This window comes from Catharus ustulatus, chromosome 9 (genome assembly GCF_009819885.2).
Source record: "Catharus ustulatus isolate bCatUst1 chromosome 9, bCatUst1.pri.v2, whole genome shotgun sequence".
Classification (NCBI taxonomy): domain Eukaryota; kingdom Metazoa; phylum Chordata; class Aves; order Passeriformes; family Turdidae; genus Catharus; species Catharus ustulatus.
The window spans coordinates 1,059,881-1,079,092 of NC_046229.1; the positions used below are offsets into that span (position 1 = coordinate 1,059,881).

Below are 19,212 nucleotides of genomic sequence, written 5' to 3' on the forward strand. Positions count from 1 at the left end.
CAGTGCTCCCCAGCTTCCCAGAGGTGCTGGGAAAGGACCAACCCCTCCCCTCCCACTCTGGTGCTCCTGGATTTTGTTGCCTGTGATCCCCTGGGGCTTCTCCCTGTCCCTGCCCAGAGCAGCCCCTCTGGGATGGCTCAGAGATTCCAGCAGTTTGGAATCCCCTGCTCTCAGGTGTGCCTGACACCTTGCCCTGTGCTCAGCCCTCCCTTTCCCTCATGCTCAGCACAGCTGTTCCCTCCACTGAGCATCAATGATCCTCTTCATTATAAACTTTGATCCTTAACTCTATGGAATTCCAGAAAAAGTTTTACCTACAGTGCACAAAGAATATAATTTGGAAAATATTTACATTTTTGTACAATGACACCACAGCACTTGAATCTAAATTTCTTCATACAAACAAATAGCACCATCAGCCTTCTGCACAAATCTTGCCTAACAAACCCCAGAAAGGTGGATTACTGGTAAATGAGGAGACTGGAACAACTGGGAATGGGAATAAGCTCGAGGAGCTGGAGTACTGAAACATCCACAAAGGAGGGGTGGCCAAGATGAGCTTCAAGGTCCCCCCACCCCAAACCAGTCTGGGATTCTCTGTGATGGAAACACAGCAAAGAGGAAATGAGAGTGGGAACACCCCAGTGAGAGCAGCCCACGAGCACCACGAGTGCAGGGAAAGCTCCTCCTGCAGGGAGGGGCAATGCTGAGCTCTCCTCTCCTCCTGCAGGGAGGGGCAATGCTGAGCTCTCCCCCTGCAGGAAGGGGCAATGCTGAGCAGGAAGGGGCAATGCTGAGCAGGAAGGGGCAATGCTGAGCAGGAAGGGGCAATGCTGAGCAGGAAGGGGCAATGCTGAGCTCTCCCCCTGGAGGAAGGGGCAATGCTGAGCAGGAAGGGGCAATGCTGAGCTCTCCCCCTGCAGGAAGGGGCAATGCTGAGCTCTCCCCCTGCAGGGAGGGGCAATGCTGAGCTCTCCTCTCCCCCTGCAGGGAAGGGCAATGCTGAGCTCTCCTCCTGCAGGAAAGGACAATGCTGAGCTCTCCCCCTGCAGGGAGGGGCAATGCTGAGCTCTCCTCTCCCCCTGCAGGAAGGGGCAATGCTGAGCTCTCCCCCTGCAGGAAGGGGCAATGCTGAGCTCTCCCTCCTGCAGGAAGGGGCAATCCTCAGCTCTCCCACATTTCCAGGCTGCTGAGGGCACACACAGACTGAGCTGGTGGTGCTGGGACACCTCTCCCAAGTGAGGTCAAATAAAGGATGAACAGGTGACATTCCTGGCCAGGCAGCCCTGGAGTGCTCCCCAAAACCCCAGGGAGCCAGGCAGGGAGCAGAGAGCAGGGAGGGAAGGGGGAATGAGGGGATCAGGCAGGGACAGCACCAGGCTGGGCTGGGGCTCTGGAGGAGCCTCTGCCCTGGGGTGCAGCAGGAAACCCAAGTGTCAATGGTGCCCATTTGGTTCATTCACCTACAGCCAAGGCATTCCTTGGGGATACCTTCCAACATTCCATGGCTGAGCTGGGAGCTCAGGGAACAGGGAGCACGGGAAGGAGGGAGGGGCTCACCCCCAGCCCCGGGCCCAGCTCGGTGCCAAGGTCCAGCAGTGTAAAAAATTTAAAAACCAGCAGCTCCTCCCAGCTGGGGGGTGGCAGCTCCAGGGCTGTGCCAAAGGGAATGGCAGCAGGAGGCTCTGGGAAGCAGGAGCTGGAGGGGCTGATGCCCAGTGCAGTGCCAGCACATCGCACTGCCGCTCGTTCCCTTTGCTGCCTTTGGGCTCACGGAGTTCATCCCTTGCTGTGCCCCACGGCTCTGCTCTGCTGTGGGGGCAGCCATTCCCTTTGCCTGCCACGGGGGGGGTCCCCAGGAAACCTCCAGCCCCCCTAGAGGTCGGGGAAGCGGCTGGGATCCTCCTTGTAGTCGTCGGGAATGCTGAAGATGGAGTCGTGGAACTCGTCGTAGCGGAACTCCTGGAAGGTCACAGTGGCCGTGATGGTGGGGAACACGGGGATGTCTGCAGGGCACCAACAGCCAGTGAGGGCAGGGAACAGCCTGGCACCAACCCCCAGCCCTGCTCACAGCAGCCTGGAACCAACCCCCAGCCCTGCTCACAGTAACCTGGGCACCAACCCCCAGCCCTGCTCACAACAGCCTGGCACCAACCCCCTGCCCTGCTCACAGCCCAGCCCTGCTCACAGCAACCTGGGCTGCTGGGAGTTGTGCTCCATGAGAACAGGAGCACAAAGTGGGATCTGAGGTCACTGCCACCCCAAACTGCTCTGGAGTGCTGTGCAGATGTGGCAGAGGTGGAGCACAGCCTGGCCAGGCTCACACAGCTCCCTGCAGCTCCAAAAATCCTGCATCCCCTAGCAAAGGGGTTTCTGGGATCATCTATCCCATTAATACATTGTTTTTAAACATTTCCATCTGTTACAAGTGCAATCAATTTATGTATTTCATTTTAAATAAATCTATCACCAGTGGTCCTTGAAGAAAAGTAAACACAGAAATGTTCCCAAATGCTCCACACCTGAGATGCTCCCTAATGCAGGAATAATCCAGCACATCCCCCTGCTCTTGGAGCAAGGCCCCAGCACTTCTGTGCTCCTGAATTCTCCAGCAACACATTCCTGGGTGAGAGTTCTTCCCCAAAACTCAAAAAAATACTTCTGAATATATAATAAATAAATTCTCATGTTCAGATGTGGATTGGATGTTTGGGAAAATTTCTCTTGGAAAGGGTTTTCCAGCCCTGGAGGAGTCCCCACCCCAGAGGGATTTCAAAGCCCTGGGGATGTGGCACTTGGGGACATGGGGCAGTGCTGGGATGGTTGGACTCAGTCTCAGAGGGTTTTTCCAAGCTAAAATTCTGCACATGTAAAGCCCCAGGAGTGTCTGTGTGCTCTTACCTAATTTGACAGGAAAGCCTGGTGGAAGCTTCATTTGAACAAATTCTCTAAGTTTGTTAAAGTGCTTGAAGGGTGCAATGACTTCTAAGACATTCAACAACCTGCAAAGGAGAGCAGAGCCTGTGACAGATCCTGCTGCCAGCCTGGAACAGGAACACCAAAGGGCCCAGGGACACACAAGTGACAATGACAGCATCCCCTTGTCCATCCCAGGGCTCCAGAGTCACCCACACCAGCTCCTGCTGATGCAGAATTAAAACAAACCAAGCCCAGGATTGCTTTAGCAATTCCTTGTTCTCATTTTCCACAGGAGATGAGGGATGAGGCACCAACCCCCTCTCCATGGACATGTGGAACTGACCTGGTTTAGCTTTGCACTGGTTTTGGGGACACCATTTTGTGCTAGAACTTATTCTGGGGACAACCATTTCAGGATTCCATGGGATCAGGCACCAGTTACTGCTAACCCTGCCCAAAACTCTGCTCTTACCAAGCCAGGTAAGGGCTTGGTTCCTCCCCCAGCCCCAGCAGCTCCCACTTTTAGGGATTCCTTGCCCAGCAGCCTTTTGCACTGCCAGTCCCACTCTGGGATCTGCAGGGTTTTGCAGTTCATGAACAATTCAAACATTCCCAGCAGGGATGGCTCCAGTGCAGGAGCTCTGACTCACGATTCGATTCCTAGGGGGAATTCCTGGCTCATTGCTATCGTGGCTTTGAAGGTTTTCTTGCTCTCCTTGCAGACCAGCTCCCTGCCCAGGTGAGGAGCCCTGTGAGGGAGAGGCAAAATCAGTGTTTCCCAGGGAAACCCTGGGTTTAGAGGAAGAAAAAACAGACTTGGGCTGGAAAACATCAGGGAAAAATCTCTATTTTCAAAGGACTTGCTTTATTGTAAAGCCTTGCAGAAAAAAAAGATTAAAAACCTCTTAATTTAGATTACTTTGAGTTCTTCTAAACCAGGAGACAAGACAAAACCAGGGAAACTACTCCAGTAAAATAATTCCTCATAAACATGCTGTTGATAAACCCTCCAGGAAGTGTTTATAACCACTACCCAGAAATGCCCATGCCAGGGGTATTTAAGGTCCCTTCATCCATCCCTTACTGGATGGGCTTTAAGGTCCCTTCCAAGCCAAAGCATTCCAGGATTCCCTGCCTGTGGCTGAGGCACTGACACTGCTCTCACACACAGGGATCCCTCCCCAGCCCAATGGAGAACAAACAGAGACACCAAACCCAGCCTCCCTCCCTCCCCACAAAACCACACACGAGTGGAGAACTCAAAAACCCTCAGCAGACCCTTCCAGTCCCACCCAGGGGTGCAGAGGTGCCCAGCCCCACCCCAGGGATGCAGAGGTGCCCAGTCCCACCCCAGGGATGCAGAGGGGTCCAGCCCCACCCAGGGATGCAGAGGGGTCCCTGCAGCCCCACCCAGGGATGCAGAGGGGCCCAGCCCCACCCCAGGGATGCAGAGGGGCCCAGCCCCACCCCAGGGGTGCAGAGGGGTCCCTGCAGCCCCAGCAGCACTCACTTGCCACTCTCTGCAGAGATGTACTCCTCCCAGGAGATGGTGTTGGGGGACGGCGGCGTCAGCGACTGCCGGCGCACGGGCTGTGGGACAGCAGAGCTCAGCTCAGGGACAAGCAGAGCTCAGCTCAGGGACAGCAGAGCTCAGCTCAGTGCTCCTCTCCCCTCCCTCATCCTGACATTCCCACCTGGAGCTGCCCCTCAGCTCCAAGAGCAGCCCCAGAGCCTCCCTGCTCACCCAGCTCCTGCTCTCAGCCCCACTGAGGTGCTCCAAGGGCAGGTTCTGCAGGATTGGGCTCTGCTGCTCCTTCCTAATGAGTTAATTCAGGGCTCTGAGTGCCAAGGCAGCAGCTCCAGCTCACACAGAAATAAATTAATCACTTTAAAAGCTCTGTGTGTGTGCTCCCAGCTGAAGCCTGGCTCGTTCTGAAGAGCTCTTGATTTCCTGGTGTTAATCACAGGCTTCCTCCCATTTTAATGAAGCTCAAAGGAACACGATTGCCTTTCTGGCTTCCCTTTCATTCCCAACAATCAACATTGGGTCCAAAAGAATCCAAAGTGATTTGCCACAGCCAAACCTCTCATCTCTTCTAAGAGCCAAATTAAAGCTGAATACCCAATATAACCACAGCAATCCCTCCCTGTGTGCACTAATCAGGGTAATTCATTAATGCATCACCACAATTACACTTGTGGGTCATGTTTATGATTTTTAAATTATGCCAATCAAAAGAAAACAGAAACATTATCTATGTATTTTGCACCACGAGGGGTGTGCAAGATTATTCCCCCACATCCTGGGCAGGTTTATCAGCTGTACCTCAAAGTTCTGCTCCATGAGGTTGCCCCCCTTGCTCAGGCTCTCCATGATCGCTTTGTTGCGGAGGATGTCCTCCTCACTGAGGTGCTCCCTCCTTTTCCTGGACTCCAGCACAAGTCCATTCACCAGGTAGAAATCTGCCAGGAAGTTTCCTACTCTTTCCTGCACGAAAGGAATCAGGACATTAATGACTCACAGAAGATAAAATAAAAACATTTGGATTCTTGTGGATCAAACCATGGCAGTAAAGGAACTTGGGGATTGAGCTGGAATTCCCCCAGCTCCCCACATGGGCTGCCAGTGGCAAATCCCAAAAATCCAGCAGCAACAGGGAAACTTTAAGACAGAAACTGTTGGAGGACTGGAGTGAAATCCCTTCCCAGAGCACTCCCACTGCTGCCCCTCTCCAGCAGGAGTGCACAGAACCCTTCCTGCACTCCCTGCAGAGCTCAGAGCCTCCTGCACCAAAATCATTCCCAGCCCCTCTGTCCTCCCCCTGCCCAACAGCTCCAGCATCTTTTGTCCTGGTTTTTCCTGCTGAAGGCAGCCCAGCAGAGAGATTCCACATGGCATGAACCTGTGATCATTGGGGATACAGGGAGAGAGATTTTTCCTTTGTCCTGAATCAAATCCTGTCAGGATCCTGGATTGGTTTGGGTTGGAAGGGACCTCAAAGCCACGGCAGGGACACCTCCCACTGTCCCAGGCACTCCCAGGGATGGGGCAGCCACAGCTCCTCCAGGAAATCTGCTCCAATGCTTCTCCCAGTGCCCTTCCCAGGCTCTGAGCTGCTCCCACTCACAGTTTTGTCCTCCCTGAAGAGCCAGCCAGTCTGGGCCCGTGTGAACGTGATGGATTTGGTGGATAAGGTGGCAGAGTAAATATCACTGCTCATCAAAATGTCAACCTCTTCTTCTGTCTCCATCTCAGATTCCTGGGGAAAAAAATTCCAAAATACTCAGCAGAACTTACAAACAAGAATTGCTTCTCCCAAAGATACATCAATAAATACAAATCCATAAGCCTTGTCCCTTGGATCTTTTCCCAGAAGCAGCATTTCCTGCATTTTCAAGTGGGTTTATAAAACCTCTGGCCAAATGGTTTCCAAATAGTTTAATCTTGAATATTAATGTGAATAAAGCATCCCAATGAGATTTATGCAGCAGCTCAGCAGCCACACCCTTTCCACAGGCAATAATCCATTTGCTTAAGTGACTGGGGGATAAAACCATAATTAAAGGCTTGACTAATTACAGGGGGTCCAGTGGATCAGCTGAACTGGCCATGGAGTGACTAAAGGATGCAAAGCACTGGGAACCCACCTGAGCACACCTCAGCTAAGCCCAGTGGAAAGATTAAAAGCAGCACATCATAATTTAAACCTCATCTTTCCAATCTATTCCAGCTTTTCCTCAACCACAAATCCACACTCAAAGCTGGTTTTCCTCACTAAATTCGGTGTCACCTTCACAGCTCAAGTTGGAAAAAAATTATTTGGTTTGCAATTCTTTGGGTGTTTCTGAGACAAATTTTGTTTGATACATTCCCAAAAAAGCCTGGGGTGTGTCCCAGCCCCTCTCCCAGAGCTTTACCTCGTGGTGTATTCGCTGGTAAACTTTTTGCTCATTGTCTAAAACTACAAAAGATTCGGAGGGTGCGGCGTCACCGTTAAAAATGAAGCTCAAATCCCCTCGTTGGCACTTCATGTCAGTAAAGTCTATCAGAGTTGTGTCCAGCCTGTGAAAACAACCCCAAATGGCAAAAAAATGACACAGAAATGCAGGAGAAAATTCAGCTTTCAAGCAAGAAAACAATTTATCTTAATGGTAACAAACACATAAAGGGCTGAGTTCTCACAGGGTTTCAGAAGTGAAGCCTGGATGCAGAATTCAGCAGAAAATTGCTATAAAGGTGAAGTTTTCTTCAGAAAATTGTATTTAATACTGCCAGCAGGAGGAGGGGAGAGAATTTATTCAGTGCTACACTCTGAGAAACAGCAGGGTCCTCCACAAGCCCTGACCTGGGTAACAACACTGGGACAGGACCCAAAATCTGAAGAGGACTCAGAAAAACTCATTTTTTAAAAATTGGCCTCTTTTCATTGCTATTTCTGTTTTTCTCCCTCACCAACACAATGAAATGCTCCTGTAGACCTGAAAAACTGGAAGAAGGAGCCAAGGCCATGGGTCTCTGCAGAAATTCATATCCTATTGCTAGATTATTTATTTCTCTAAAAAGGTGGTTAAAGAACCTGAACTGGCTGACTCTAAGTGCTGAGGATGAAAACTCCTCACAGATTTGCCTCTGATCCCAAGAAAAAAACTGTATTTATCTATTTCCCCTCAGTTCAGGCCTCACACAGGCAGAGCATTCAGAAATGAGAAGGGAAGCAACAGCCCCAGACTCCAATTTCACCTAAAAATTCACTTTACACACCCAAGCTATGCCTTGACTAGAACAAAAATTCTTCAGATTGAATCTCCAAGATCATATTCTTGCCTCTTTAAGTTTTGGCCCCTAAAGAAAATGCCAGAAAATACATTTGATTCCAAACTAAATCAGCTGAAGAGCTTGGAGAGACTCCTGAAACCCCCTAGTGAGTTCGTGCATTTGTCACATTAAACACCTTAAAAAGAAAAATTGTATCACTTTTTTTAAAAATTAACTACAGACTGGGGCAGCTACATTGCTCCACAAAATACTGGAATTTATTTGCAATTGTGTTATAAATACTCAAACCCTGTTTTTCACTGGAATGCCTGGTAGATAAAGTCTTACCCAGCTGCTCTTGCTCTATATTTAAGTTTTATTCAGCTCAAAATAGAGAATAAGAGAGCCTGAAATTCCAAGCCATGGATGTGCCCAGGCTCCTCAGGGATTCTGTCAGCCCACTGGGACCCAGCTTCTCCCTGGCACAGAAATATCTGGGTACAAAAGCAGCACTCACCTGATATTTATACCTTGTTTGTGTATTTTACAAGCATCAGAAGGCAGAATTCGGGAAAGTAAAGGCACTAAAGGAGGGAGAGAAAAGGCAATCAGGGCACTGAGCTCCCTCTGCAAGGAATTCCCACTAAAACCATTCCAACAGCTGGATTCTGGATGTTTTCATGCAAATACAGCATTTTCCATCACCATCTCCATCAAACACAACCAACATCAAGTGTTCTATGTGATAAAACTGATTTTTGTAATTGTAACTGCACACCCTGCTTCCAATATCAGACAGGATTTGTATTCCCATCCCAGGTAAACCATTTATAAACCCTGCTAACTGTGGCTCTTCACACTTTGAATTCTGGCATTTAACAGTTTATTAATGCACCAAAACCTGGCTCCAATGAAAGCAGAGCAGCCACAAGCATGAAAAACATCAAAATGGTCCAAAAGTATTAATTAATGGTCCAAAGTATTAACATTAATTACTAAATTAACAAAACACATAAAACCATGGAATCCCACACTGGTTGGGTTGGGAGGGACCTTAAGGATCATGAGCAGGGACACTTTCCATGGCTCAGGCTCTGAAAGCAAAGAGCTGCTTCCCCTCCTGACTGAGTCACTGGGTGAGAGAATTCAGCTCCAAAAGTGAATAAGCAAAAACAAATCTGGAAAAATAAAAATAAATCTGGAGGAAGTGGTGTGTCCTCTCCTCAGGCCTCAGCTGTCCAGGTGTGCAGGTTGACTGCATTATCTCCCTGAGGAAGGGACATGGGAGCACTCACCCCAACTTTGAAAATCCCAGTGAAGCTCTAGATAGAAGTCACCTAGCTGAGAAGAAAAGGAGAATGAGTTAACAAGCTTCTCAGGCTAAAGAACTGTAAAATTTGCTCAAAGACAGGCAGAAGTTGGGTTTGGTAAACAGAGAAAGCTTTCTTTAATTTTGTGCTTGAATTTGTACTGAACTTAAACACCACTGAAGCTTCAGCAGCAGCAGAGTCAATGATGATAAAATGATGGAACTCATCTGAACTCTCATTTTTCATCATTTTTAAATACTAATTCAACTATCAAACCCTGGGTTGCTAAAGATTTATTGTAAACATGTGTTTAGAAAACACCTGGGGAGCTCTCTGCTTGCTTTGATTGATCCCATCCAACCCCATGGAATTGGAATTAATTATACAATAATTAATGAGTCAGGTTTCAGGCAGGCCCATTGCAAACACAAATTTCCACTGTGGAAATGTGCTGAAATCATCAGCTCAGAGCTCCTGAGCCAACCCCACCACCAGGCTGCTCAGGAATCACAACCCAGCTCAGCTTGTACAGGGACAATTTCATTAACTCCTGATAAATAAATGGCTTTCTACAAATTGCTGTCCCCAAACTGAACAACATTTCATTGTGCCCAAGGGGAATTGGCTGCTGGAGAATGAAACCAAAAATCTCCATCACTGGGCAAGAGTCATTTGGGGACTGAACAGAGCAGGAAATTATTCATTGATACAAGATTTGAGAAAGCCTTAAAAATCTAATTAAATAGAAATTCTTTAACTCTGAGATTGCAAAGATGATGAGCAAGTCTGTCTCACCCAAACCTCTAATTTGAATTTCTAGAAGTCGAAAGGAAGTATTCTCTTAAAATAAATAGAATTATGTGACCCATTAAAACAGAGCCAAGATTGCTTTTAAGAGCAAAACATTGGGAAAAACTTCCTGGCAGTTTTCCAGAGTGTCCTTACTCAGAGCACAAATCCCTGTTTTCCACCCATGTGGTTTTCTCAGCACCACTCACCTCTTTCAGGGCTTTCAATAACCGAGGTCGCTTCTCTTCAACACTTTCCCTGGATTGCTGCTTGAGCTTCCTCAGGAGTGCTGAAACTGCACAGGAATTAACCATCAGCTCTCTTTGTTGGGCAATTACAGGTGAGTGTCCTATGTGAGGCCTTAAACCCAGCAATGCAATGAACATTTCATCAGACCTGAGGAGTTAATCCCAGTTACAAGAACTGCACAGTAACCTGCTGGATCATCCCAGGAAGAAAAGCCTCAGGAATTGTTTGTAAAATGAACTTTATAATCATGTGAAGAGGGTTTTTACACAGGTGGTAGTAAATATGTGGATACAAATATACTGACTGTGTGTAACATCTACTCCACTGAGAAAATCAATATTTAGGAGCTGCCATGAGAATGTTGTTGGCAGATTATAAATTAGTGCATTAATATATTAATAATACCTTTATATATCTAATATACAGTGAGTTTTCTGCTATAGAAATGCACCACCACACATGGCAGTACCAAATACTATAAACATCCACCAGTGAGTAGCAGCAGACTAATTTCCTTTTGCTACTCCATGTCTGAGGTGAATAAATAATATTTGAACAATATATAAATTGTATTTTCCCCCTGCAGCCTAGAAGCCCCATCCCAGTGACTCATAAACAAACCTGTGAGCAGGGGGAGATGATCCCACCCAGCTCAGCCCCTCTGGACCCAGGAGATGCTGGTGCAGAGCCTCCCCCACCCCAGTGTGAGCACAATTAACAGTTTGCTTATGTAACCCAGAGCAATTCCTTATCAAGGAAATGGATGTGCCTGATCATGTCCAGATAGAAAATGTTCACTGATTAAGAGAAACCCTTCAGAGAGCTCAAAGAGAGCTGTGGGAAAACAGCCCAGCTTCAGAGCTGTGCTTTCCTGCTGTGAAGGAGCCCCAGTGTGGGGCTAATTGGAAGCTGGAGGAATGCAGAGGTGCTTACTCATCTGTCTGTCTCCATAGCTGATGGCTTCGGCCAGAGGGCTCCATCCCTGAGCGTTTTTCACCTTTACTGGAGCATTATGGGCTAAAAGCAGGTGGGCACATTCTGGGACAAAACAGCCACAGTTATTTACAGGAAAGGATGCAGCAGGAGCAGTCAGAATGAAACTCTACCAAAGCAATTAATATCAGATACTACACAGATTATCAAAACACAGATCTGGATTCTGACTCACCCAAACAAAGCCATTTCTGCAAGTACTCCCAGCACTTCCCTGCTCAATATTACCACTAAAAATAATTGGTGATCAGCCACCAATTACATAACACTGAAGACTTGTCCCTCCTGCTAGGTGGATTTTGCTTTTTATAACATTTCTGCATGTCAGATACACACACCACTATGGAACAACGGTATTTATATTTAATGTATGACATCAGCTCTCTCTGCTGCACACACCAACCACAGACAGCTCAGGGCCTTCATCCCTCTCCAAGGGCTGAATGGATCATGGGGACATGGATTTGGGGACACAGAGGAGGCTGAGGCACCAACACAAGCCTGTGTGCCAGAACATCCTGGGGAATGTGGATGTAAAGAGGGCAAACAGGCAGCTCTGCTCCAGGAAAGCTCAGAGCAGGTGTGGAACCAGCATTCCCCATGCACAGGTGGACATGAAGGGGACAAGGAGGGTTTCAGTGCTCCCATGTGTCCTTGGAAAAGGTTCTTGAGTTTCCAGAGCTCAGCACACGTCACTAAAGCCACCTGAGCTGTCTGGAGGTGATGGAGCAGGCCCAGCTGTCTCATCACCAACACAGGGACTTCCTTCCTGGCTCATTTTCCTCCCACAGGTGCCACAGGAAGCTGCACTGGTCATTCCAGATGCAGCAGCTGTGAGTCAGTGGCAGGCTGAGTGCCTGGGGAGGAAGAGATATTTCCCTGCTGAATAAAGTGTCTCCTGTGGGGATAAACAAAGGCCTGACTAACCCAGCCAGGGGTTCCTTAAACAGTGCCCAGGACAAGAACATCACTCTGCAGGGAGCAGGAAATCAGCTGGGAATCACCAGGAATCCATTTCCAGCTCAATAAACAGGCTGGGAGAGCTGGGAATGTTCACCTGGAGAGGAGAAGGATCCAGGGAGAGCTCAGAGCCCCTGGCAGGGCCTGAAGGGATCCAGGAGAGCTGCAGAGGGACTGGGGACAAGGATGGAGGGACAGGAAAGGGGAGATGGCTTCCCACTGCCAGAGGGCAGGGATGGGTGGGATATTGGGAATAAAGCTCAGATTTCTTTTCCCACTATTCTCCTCCAAATCCATCTTCTTCCCAGAAAACCTCACTAGTCTGAACCACAAGATCACATTCAGGAAAATGAAAAAAACCCTTTTTTCCTCCTGCCCCTGAATCTTCAGGATCACTGAGGAGGTAACAAAACAAATGGTTCCACCCACCTTTATGTCCCAACATCACAGCAAGATGTAAAGGAGTGTTTCCTAAAAGAAACCAAGAAATAAAAGAGATTAGATTAAAATTACCAGAATCCATTGCAATCCCTTCCTCAGGAAACTCCAGCTCCTGCTCTAAGCCAGGAACACACCAACACCCACCAGGAGTGACATTTTTCTAAGCAACCATGTGGATTATAATTGTCAAAATAAATAAAATGAGACACATTTCACGGGCCAACAGAGGGTTTTTAATGGTATATTGAATTCACTCCAAGCAAAGAGATCCAGAGGTATCTCTGAGAAAGACACAACCCAGAGCCTTCAGCTCCCCAGGGCCTGCAGGGTCTGATCCCTTCCCAGCCTGACAGATCTGGGTTAAAAGCTACTCTCAGATATGATACTGATTAAAAATTTAACAGCCTGATTTATTAATTTTTCAAAGACTGAGTACTCATCTTTTTACAACCACAGTACTGGGCATGTTGAGAAAGAACAGCACCTTCATACAAAGCTGCCTTTTGGTTGTTTCCAAAGGAAGCTTTGGAGATGCTCAGCAGCCTCTCAAACCTGTCCCATTTTCCATGCTCGTTTCATGGGTGGTATTTGTTGTTAAATATTCTCTGTGAGGCACCCAGAGCTGTTTTTCCTGGATTAATGTTGCTACCAGGCTCATGACACGTTATTTAGGGAGCTTAAGGATGCAAAGTTCTTCCATTTAACTGTATTTCGCACATTTAAACACTTTCTTAGAGCAGTCAAGACAAAAAATGCTGGGATACAAATTTCTTGTGCAATTCTGACACACACACACTGGGTTGAGAGTTATTTTCTAGCTCCCATTTTGTCAGCAGGAAGAACCTGCTCTGTGCAGAGGATGTGCTGCACATCTGGGAGAGGCTGTCACACCAATGCCAGCACCCTGCAGCATTCCCAGCAGGGAATTTGGGCTGGAGATGGGAACCCTGCTTGTCCCAGAGGGGCTGGCAGGGCTGCTCAGTGTGTCCTGCATTTCATCCTTGCAGGACACTGGCAGCATCCCAGGCAGCCACAGCCCAGCTCAACTCCTGCTTCTATTAATAACTCCAACATCTGGGAGGCAGCACAGCTCTGGGAATCCTGGATGCTCTGGCAGGGGATGGAAATGACCTTCCTGAGGAGCATGTTTGAGAGGGAGCCACGCTGAGCGCTCAGGAAATGCAAATTGTGCGACCCAAGGGGAAACATTTTCATAAAATCATGGAATCACAGGATTGGTGAGGGTGGAAAAGCCCTCCAGGATCCCAGAGTCCAAGCTGTGCCCAATTCCCACCTTGTCACCATCCAGCCCTTCCTTGGACACCTCCAGGGATGGGGACTCCAAAATTCCCTGGGCAGCTGCAGTGCCTGACCACTCTTTCCTTCCATGGAGAAATTCCTGCTGGTGTCCAACCTGACACAACCTGGGGCCATTTCCTCTTGTCCTGTCCCTGTTCCCTGTCCCCTCCTGGCAGGGAGTTGTGCAGAACCACAAGGTCCCCCCTGAGCCTCCTTTTCTCCAGGCTGAGCCCCTTTCCAGCTCCCTCAGCCCCTTCCCAGCCCCATTCCCTTCCCTGGACACGCTCTTGGTTGCAGTGAGTGCCTCAGAGCTGAGCCCAGGATTTGAGGTGAGGCCTCATCAGTGCCCAGCACAGCTCCAGCCCCTTCTTCCCAAGAATTCAGTGCTCCAGCAGCTCCTGCAATCCTTCCTGCCCATGCACATGCAGGTGGGCACAGAAACACACCTCACACACAGCACCTGGCCCCACACACCTGTGGCCTTTCACCCCTGCAGGGAGCCAGGGCTGCTTTCCAGCTGTTTGCCAGCTGTTTGCCAGCAAGAGGATTTGTCTGCTCCAGGATTTAAGCTCTTAAATGCATGTTATAATAAAACTGTAAGTCATCTCCTAGGTGTAGCTACAGGCTTCTCCCAGGAAACTCATTGTTTGGGAATAATGACACTGGCCTTCCCCTGGGCAGTGATTTGGAGGTTAATTTAGGAAGCTGGGTAGGCACTCAATTAACACTCAATTGCTTTTAGCAGAACAGCAGGAGTCTCCCATTCCACAGGATTTGGTTTTCCTGCACTGAACCAACACTAAAACAGGCCTGGATTATTAACAATGAGTTCTCTCTCCCCTCTGTCCAATCCTCATCACATCCCAGGATTCCTCTGGCTTATTTCTGAGCAAATCATCAGCTGGAGCGTCCCCCAAATAATTCCCAGTTCCAGTGTGTGTAAACAAGTGACAGATGGAATCAGGCAGGAAGAAAACAATAACAGGGAAATGTTACTCAGACCTTTGGAATGCCAAGCCACCAAGAGGTTTGTTGTGGGGTTTTTCTGAACAGTTCAAGTAAAAACTTGGGAGAGAGATGAGTCAGAGATCCCCAAAGTGTCCCAACTCTAAACAGAGCTGGGAAAGCAGGGAGATATTAATTAGAGATTTATAAATGGATTAAAAAAGGATGGAATACACACTGAGGGTGACAGCACAGCAAAGAGGGAGCAGGAAGTGCCTTCAAGGAAAGATTTGGAGCTGCTGCTGCTGCTGAGTTGCTTGAAGGGGAACTGGAGGAGGAACAGGGAGAAGCAGCAGCAGGAATAGAGCGAGTGGGAAAAATCCTCCCCAAGTCTCCAGCTTTCATTCTAGCGGGATTTGCTGGAATGAAGGAGGCAGGATAAACAGATCTGTAGCTGGATTTGGAACCCTGCCCTTAGGAAAGAGCTGTGCCAGTTGTAGGGAACACTCCTGCCCATCCTGGCTGGGAGCTGAGCCCTGTGTTACTCTGCATCCCTCAGCTGGAATTCCCAATTCCATCATTCCTGCCAGGCCCACAGATCCTTCACCCTCGTGCTCCTTTTGAATTCACAGAGCACACTCCAGCACAGCCAATCTCCTTATCAGAAACACAGCACGAGCCTCCCCTTTATCACAAATTCTCAGACACCACACACGTGGAACTTGCAACTCTCCAGCAGAAATGGATCATGTTACTCTTGAAATGGGCATTAAAAATAGAGATTAAAACTAATCATGAAGGTCAAGCCGACCCCCCAGGCTGATTTATTTGTTAACAGTATGAAATAGTCCCCAAATTAAAATGCTTTGAAACATCCTTGCAAGACATTCAATATTTACAAATTTCAGAGCAGCACAAGGATCAGATTCCACCCCTGACACTGACACTGCTGTGGACAGAGCATTTGCACACAAGCTGAGAACAACTCTCTCAAAATTCAGAGCTACATCATCTAAAAAGAAAGGTGGGGGGGAAATGGATTGGTTTTTGTAGCCTGGGGAAGTAACAAAAACTGCTCTGCCAACAGCCAAAGGAACCACTCGGCATCCCTCAAAGCAAACAGGTGACAGCTCAGACATCCTAAACAAGAACAGATCTTTTAAATGCAGAGGGGTCTTGGACACAGAGCAACACCTGGCCAGAGGCAGCTCTGCCAGTACTGGAGCTAACAGTGTTCATTCATATTACAAAAATCACGGAATGGTTTGGGTTGGAATCATCCATCATTAAACATCATCCAAGTGCCATGGCAGGGACACCTTGCACTGTCCCAGGCTGCTCCCAGTGTCCAGCCTGGCCTTGGGCACTGCCAGCGATGCAGGGGCAGCCACAGCTGCTCTGGGCACCTGTGCCAGGGCCTGCCACCCTCGTAGGGAACAATTCCTGCCCGATATCCCATCCATCCCTGCCCTCTGCCAGTGGAATCCATCCCCCTTGTCCTGTCACTCCATCCCCTGTCCACTGCCCTCCCTAAAGCGAATTCACACACCCTTACAGAACTCCCTGGTAAACCTCGCAACGAAATTCCTATTTCCCGGTTCACCATCCGCACCTCCCGCATTCCCCGGTGTGTCCCGCACCCCCCGGCGTGTCCCGCATCCCCCCGGCGTGTCCCGCACCCCCTCGGTGTGTCCCTCACCCCCCGGTGTGTCCCGCACCTCCCGCACCCCCCGGCGTGTCCCGCACACCCGGTGTGTCCCTCACCCCCCGGCGTGTCCCGCACCCCCCGGCGTGTCCCGCACCCCCCGGCGTGTCCCGCACCTCCCGCACCCCCCGGCGTGTCCCGCATCCCCCGGCGTGTCCCGCTCACCGTGACTGTCCTTCTGGGCGATGCCCTGGGTGCGGATGAGCGCCGAGAGCCGCCGCACGTCCCCCTTGAACACGCACTCGTGCACGGGGAAGGGGCCGCGCTCGGGCCCGGCGGGGGCGGCCCGGGCCGGCGGGCGGTGCCGGTGAGCGCCGGGCCCGCGGTGCCCCCCGGCCCGCCCGCCCTTCCCGCCCGTGAAGGCGCCCCCGGGCGCCGCGGCCGCCTCGTCCTCGCCGGCCGCCAGCAGGTCCCCGTCCTCCTTGCTGGGTTTGTGGTCCCTGCGCAGCGAGCGGAGCTTCTCGCCGGTCATGGCCGGCGGGAGCGCCCGGAGCGCTCGGAGCCCGCGGGGCCGGTCCCGCCCGGAGCCCCCGGAGCGGCCGCAGCTCCGCCCGCGCCTCACGGGCCTCGGCTCCGCGCCGCCATCTTGGGCCGCCGCTCTCGCGAGACTGCGCCGCACCGAGAGAGCGCGCGGGAGGAGCGCGGGGTGACCGGGAGGGGCGGGGCGGGGAGGGGCGGGATCCGCCCCAACGGGCACGGCCTGAGGGGCGGGAACGGGGAGTGGGGATCGATCCCGGCAACCGCATCCTGAGGGATCGGGGATCGATCACGGCAACCGCATCCTGAGGGACGGGACAGGGGATCGATCCCGGCAACCGCATCCTGAGGGACCGGGAATCGATCCCGGCAACCGCATCCTGAGGGACCGGGGATCGATCCCAACAACCGCATCCTGAGGGACCGGGGACCGGGGATCGATCCCGGCAACCGCATCCTGAGGGACCGAGGATCGGGGATTGATCCCAAAGGGCACATCCTGAGGGACAGGCGGGATCAGGGATCGATCCCAAAGGGCACAGCCTGAGGGACAGATGGGATCAGGGATAAAGGGCACGGCCTGAGGGACAGGATCAGGGATCGATCCCAAAGGGCACATCCTGAGGGACAGGCGGGATCAGGGATCCATCCCAAAGGGCACAGCCTGAGGGACAGGATCAGGGATCCATCCCAAAGGGCACGGCCTGAGGGACAGGATCAGGGATAAAGGGCACATCCTGAGGGACAGGATCAGGGATCGATCCCAAAGGGCACAGCCTGAGGGACAGGCGGGATCAAGGATCGATCCCAAAGGGCACAGCCTGAGGGACAGGCGGGATCAAGGATCGATCCCAGAGGGCACAGCCTGAGGGACTGGGACATGGATCGGTCCCAAAGGGCACATCCTGAGGGACAGGATCAGGGATCCATCCCAAAGGGCACAGCCTGAGGGACAGGATCAGGGATCCATCCCAAAGGGCACAGCCTGAGGGACAGATGGGATCAGGGATAAAGGGCACGGCCTGAGGGACAGGATCAGGGATCAGGGATCGATCCCAAAGGGCACATCCTGAGGGACAGGCAGGATCAGGGATCGATCCCAAAGGGCACATCCTGAGGGACAGGATCAGGGATCGATCCCAAAGGGCACATCCTGAGGGACAGGAGGATCAGGGATCCATCCCAAAGGGCACATCCTGAGGGACAGGATCAGGGATCGATCCCAAAGGGCACAACCTGAGGGACAGGATCAGGAATCCATCCCAAAGGGCACATCCTGAGGGACAGGATCAGGGATCCATCCCAAAGGGCCTCAGGGACCGGGACAGGGAGACTCCAGGACTCTCAGCAGCCATTCCAGCGCTCTCCCACCGTCCATGGAAAGTTCTTTTGGAAATGATGGGATCTGCACAAGCGTTCCTCAGAAACAGGTGCAGGAAAGGGAAAAACGGGACAGTCCTGCTGCCATGGTGCAAGCCTTGGAGAAGCTTTGTCAGCTCAGAACGGACCTGTTTGGGTAAGAGCTTCCCAATTTCCCACTGCACCTCCCGCTCCTGGGGCAGTTCTGCAGTTTCTGCTTCCAGCATGGGATGAGTAATTGTAAAAATGATGATGTCCCAAATTCTCAGTGAATTGGATTTTTTACAAATTCTCCCAAGGAAAAAAAAACCCCAAGTTTCCAGGAAGATCAGACTTGCTGTGGTAACAGAACTGCCTTCTTTGCCTATTTTGCATCATCTCCATCATCCCAAGAATTCAAGGCAAATTTAGGAAATCCTGTGCCTGCTGTCCCCAGCTGCTTCCCACACAGCTTTTTCCAATCCTAATACAGAATTCTAAGTAATTCTAGGGGGAAAAAACCCAACAATTTTTAATTTTTTTTTCTCTATACTCCAGTGGTCTTTCCAATGAGATTTTTCTGTCTCTCCTTGGTTTTTTGAGGAAAGTGGAACTCATTTGCAGGCAGAGTGTGAGAGCCTGGCACTGTCAGCAGTTCTGATGTCTGGGAACACACGTGGAGCACAGCCAGTCTTGTGGAATGGAGGGATTGGCTCAGGTTTTAGCTGATGTTGGAAGCCTCATTCTGCATTTTTAATTACTGGAGGTATGAAGTCACTGTTTACCAGCTTATTATGGACTCCCTTATTCACCCCAGGAATGGAACCAGGGCATTACTCACGGGAAGGGCTCTGGGAAAACTGGCGTTTGTAGGGAATCCCAGCTGGGGGATTACTGTACACTCACAAATTCTTGACAATGGGTTTTTTGTCCATCTATCAACGGAACTTTCCTACAACAAGTGGATTTGTTGACATGGGATGGAATTGTTCTTGCTTGTGTGCTGAGGCACTGCACACATCCAGAGGTTT

At 50.4% G+C, this 19,212-nt stretch overlaps 2 protein-coding genes across 2 annotated transcripts; both read right to left on the reverse strand.

Annotated features, from left to right (window-relative positions):
• Positions 1-315: 315 nt before the first annotated feature.
• On the reverse strand, positions 316-1,459 carry LOC117000198. Its single transcript, XM_033067627.2, has 2 exons — positions 782-1,459; positions 316-694 (listed from the first exon to the last, which is right to left on the reverse strand). The coding sequence occupies exons 1-2, from the start codon at positions 1,457-1,459 to the stop codon at positions 416-418; spliced, it is 957 nt and encodes a 318-aa protein (XP_032923518.1). The 3' UTR covers positions 316-415.
• ANKRD13C (ankyrin repeat domain 13C) lies at positions 1,046-16,862 on the reverse strand. The gene is made up of 13 exons (XM_033067625.2): positions 16,532-16,862; positions 12,406-12,447; positions 10,957-11,061; positions 9,984-10,069; positions 8,971-9,016; positions 8,193-8,259; positions 6,838-6,982; positions 6,048-6,179; positions 5,246-5,407; positions 4,430-4,509; positions 3,570-3,668; positions 2,902-3,002; positions 1,046-2,006 (listed from the first exon to the last, which is right to left on the reverse strand). Exons 1-13 carry the CDS (start codon positions 16,836-16,838, stop codon positions 1,876-1,878), a joined length of 1,503 nt encoding a protein of 500 aa, XP_032923516.1. The 5' UTR covers positions 16,839-16,862; the 3' UTR covers positions 1,046-1,875.
• Positions 16,863-19,212: the final 2,350 nt, after the last annotated feature.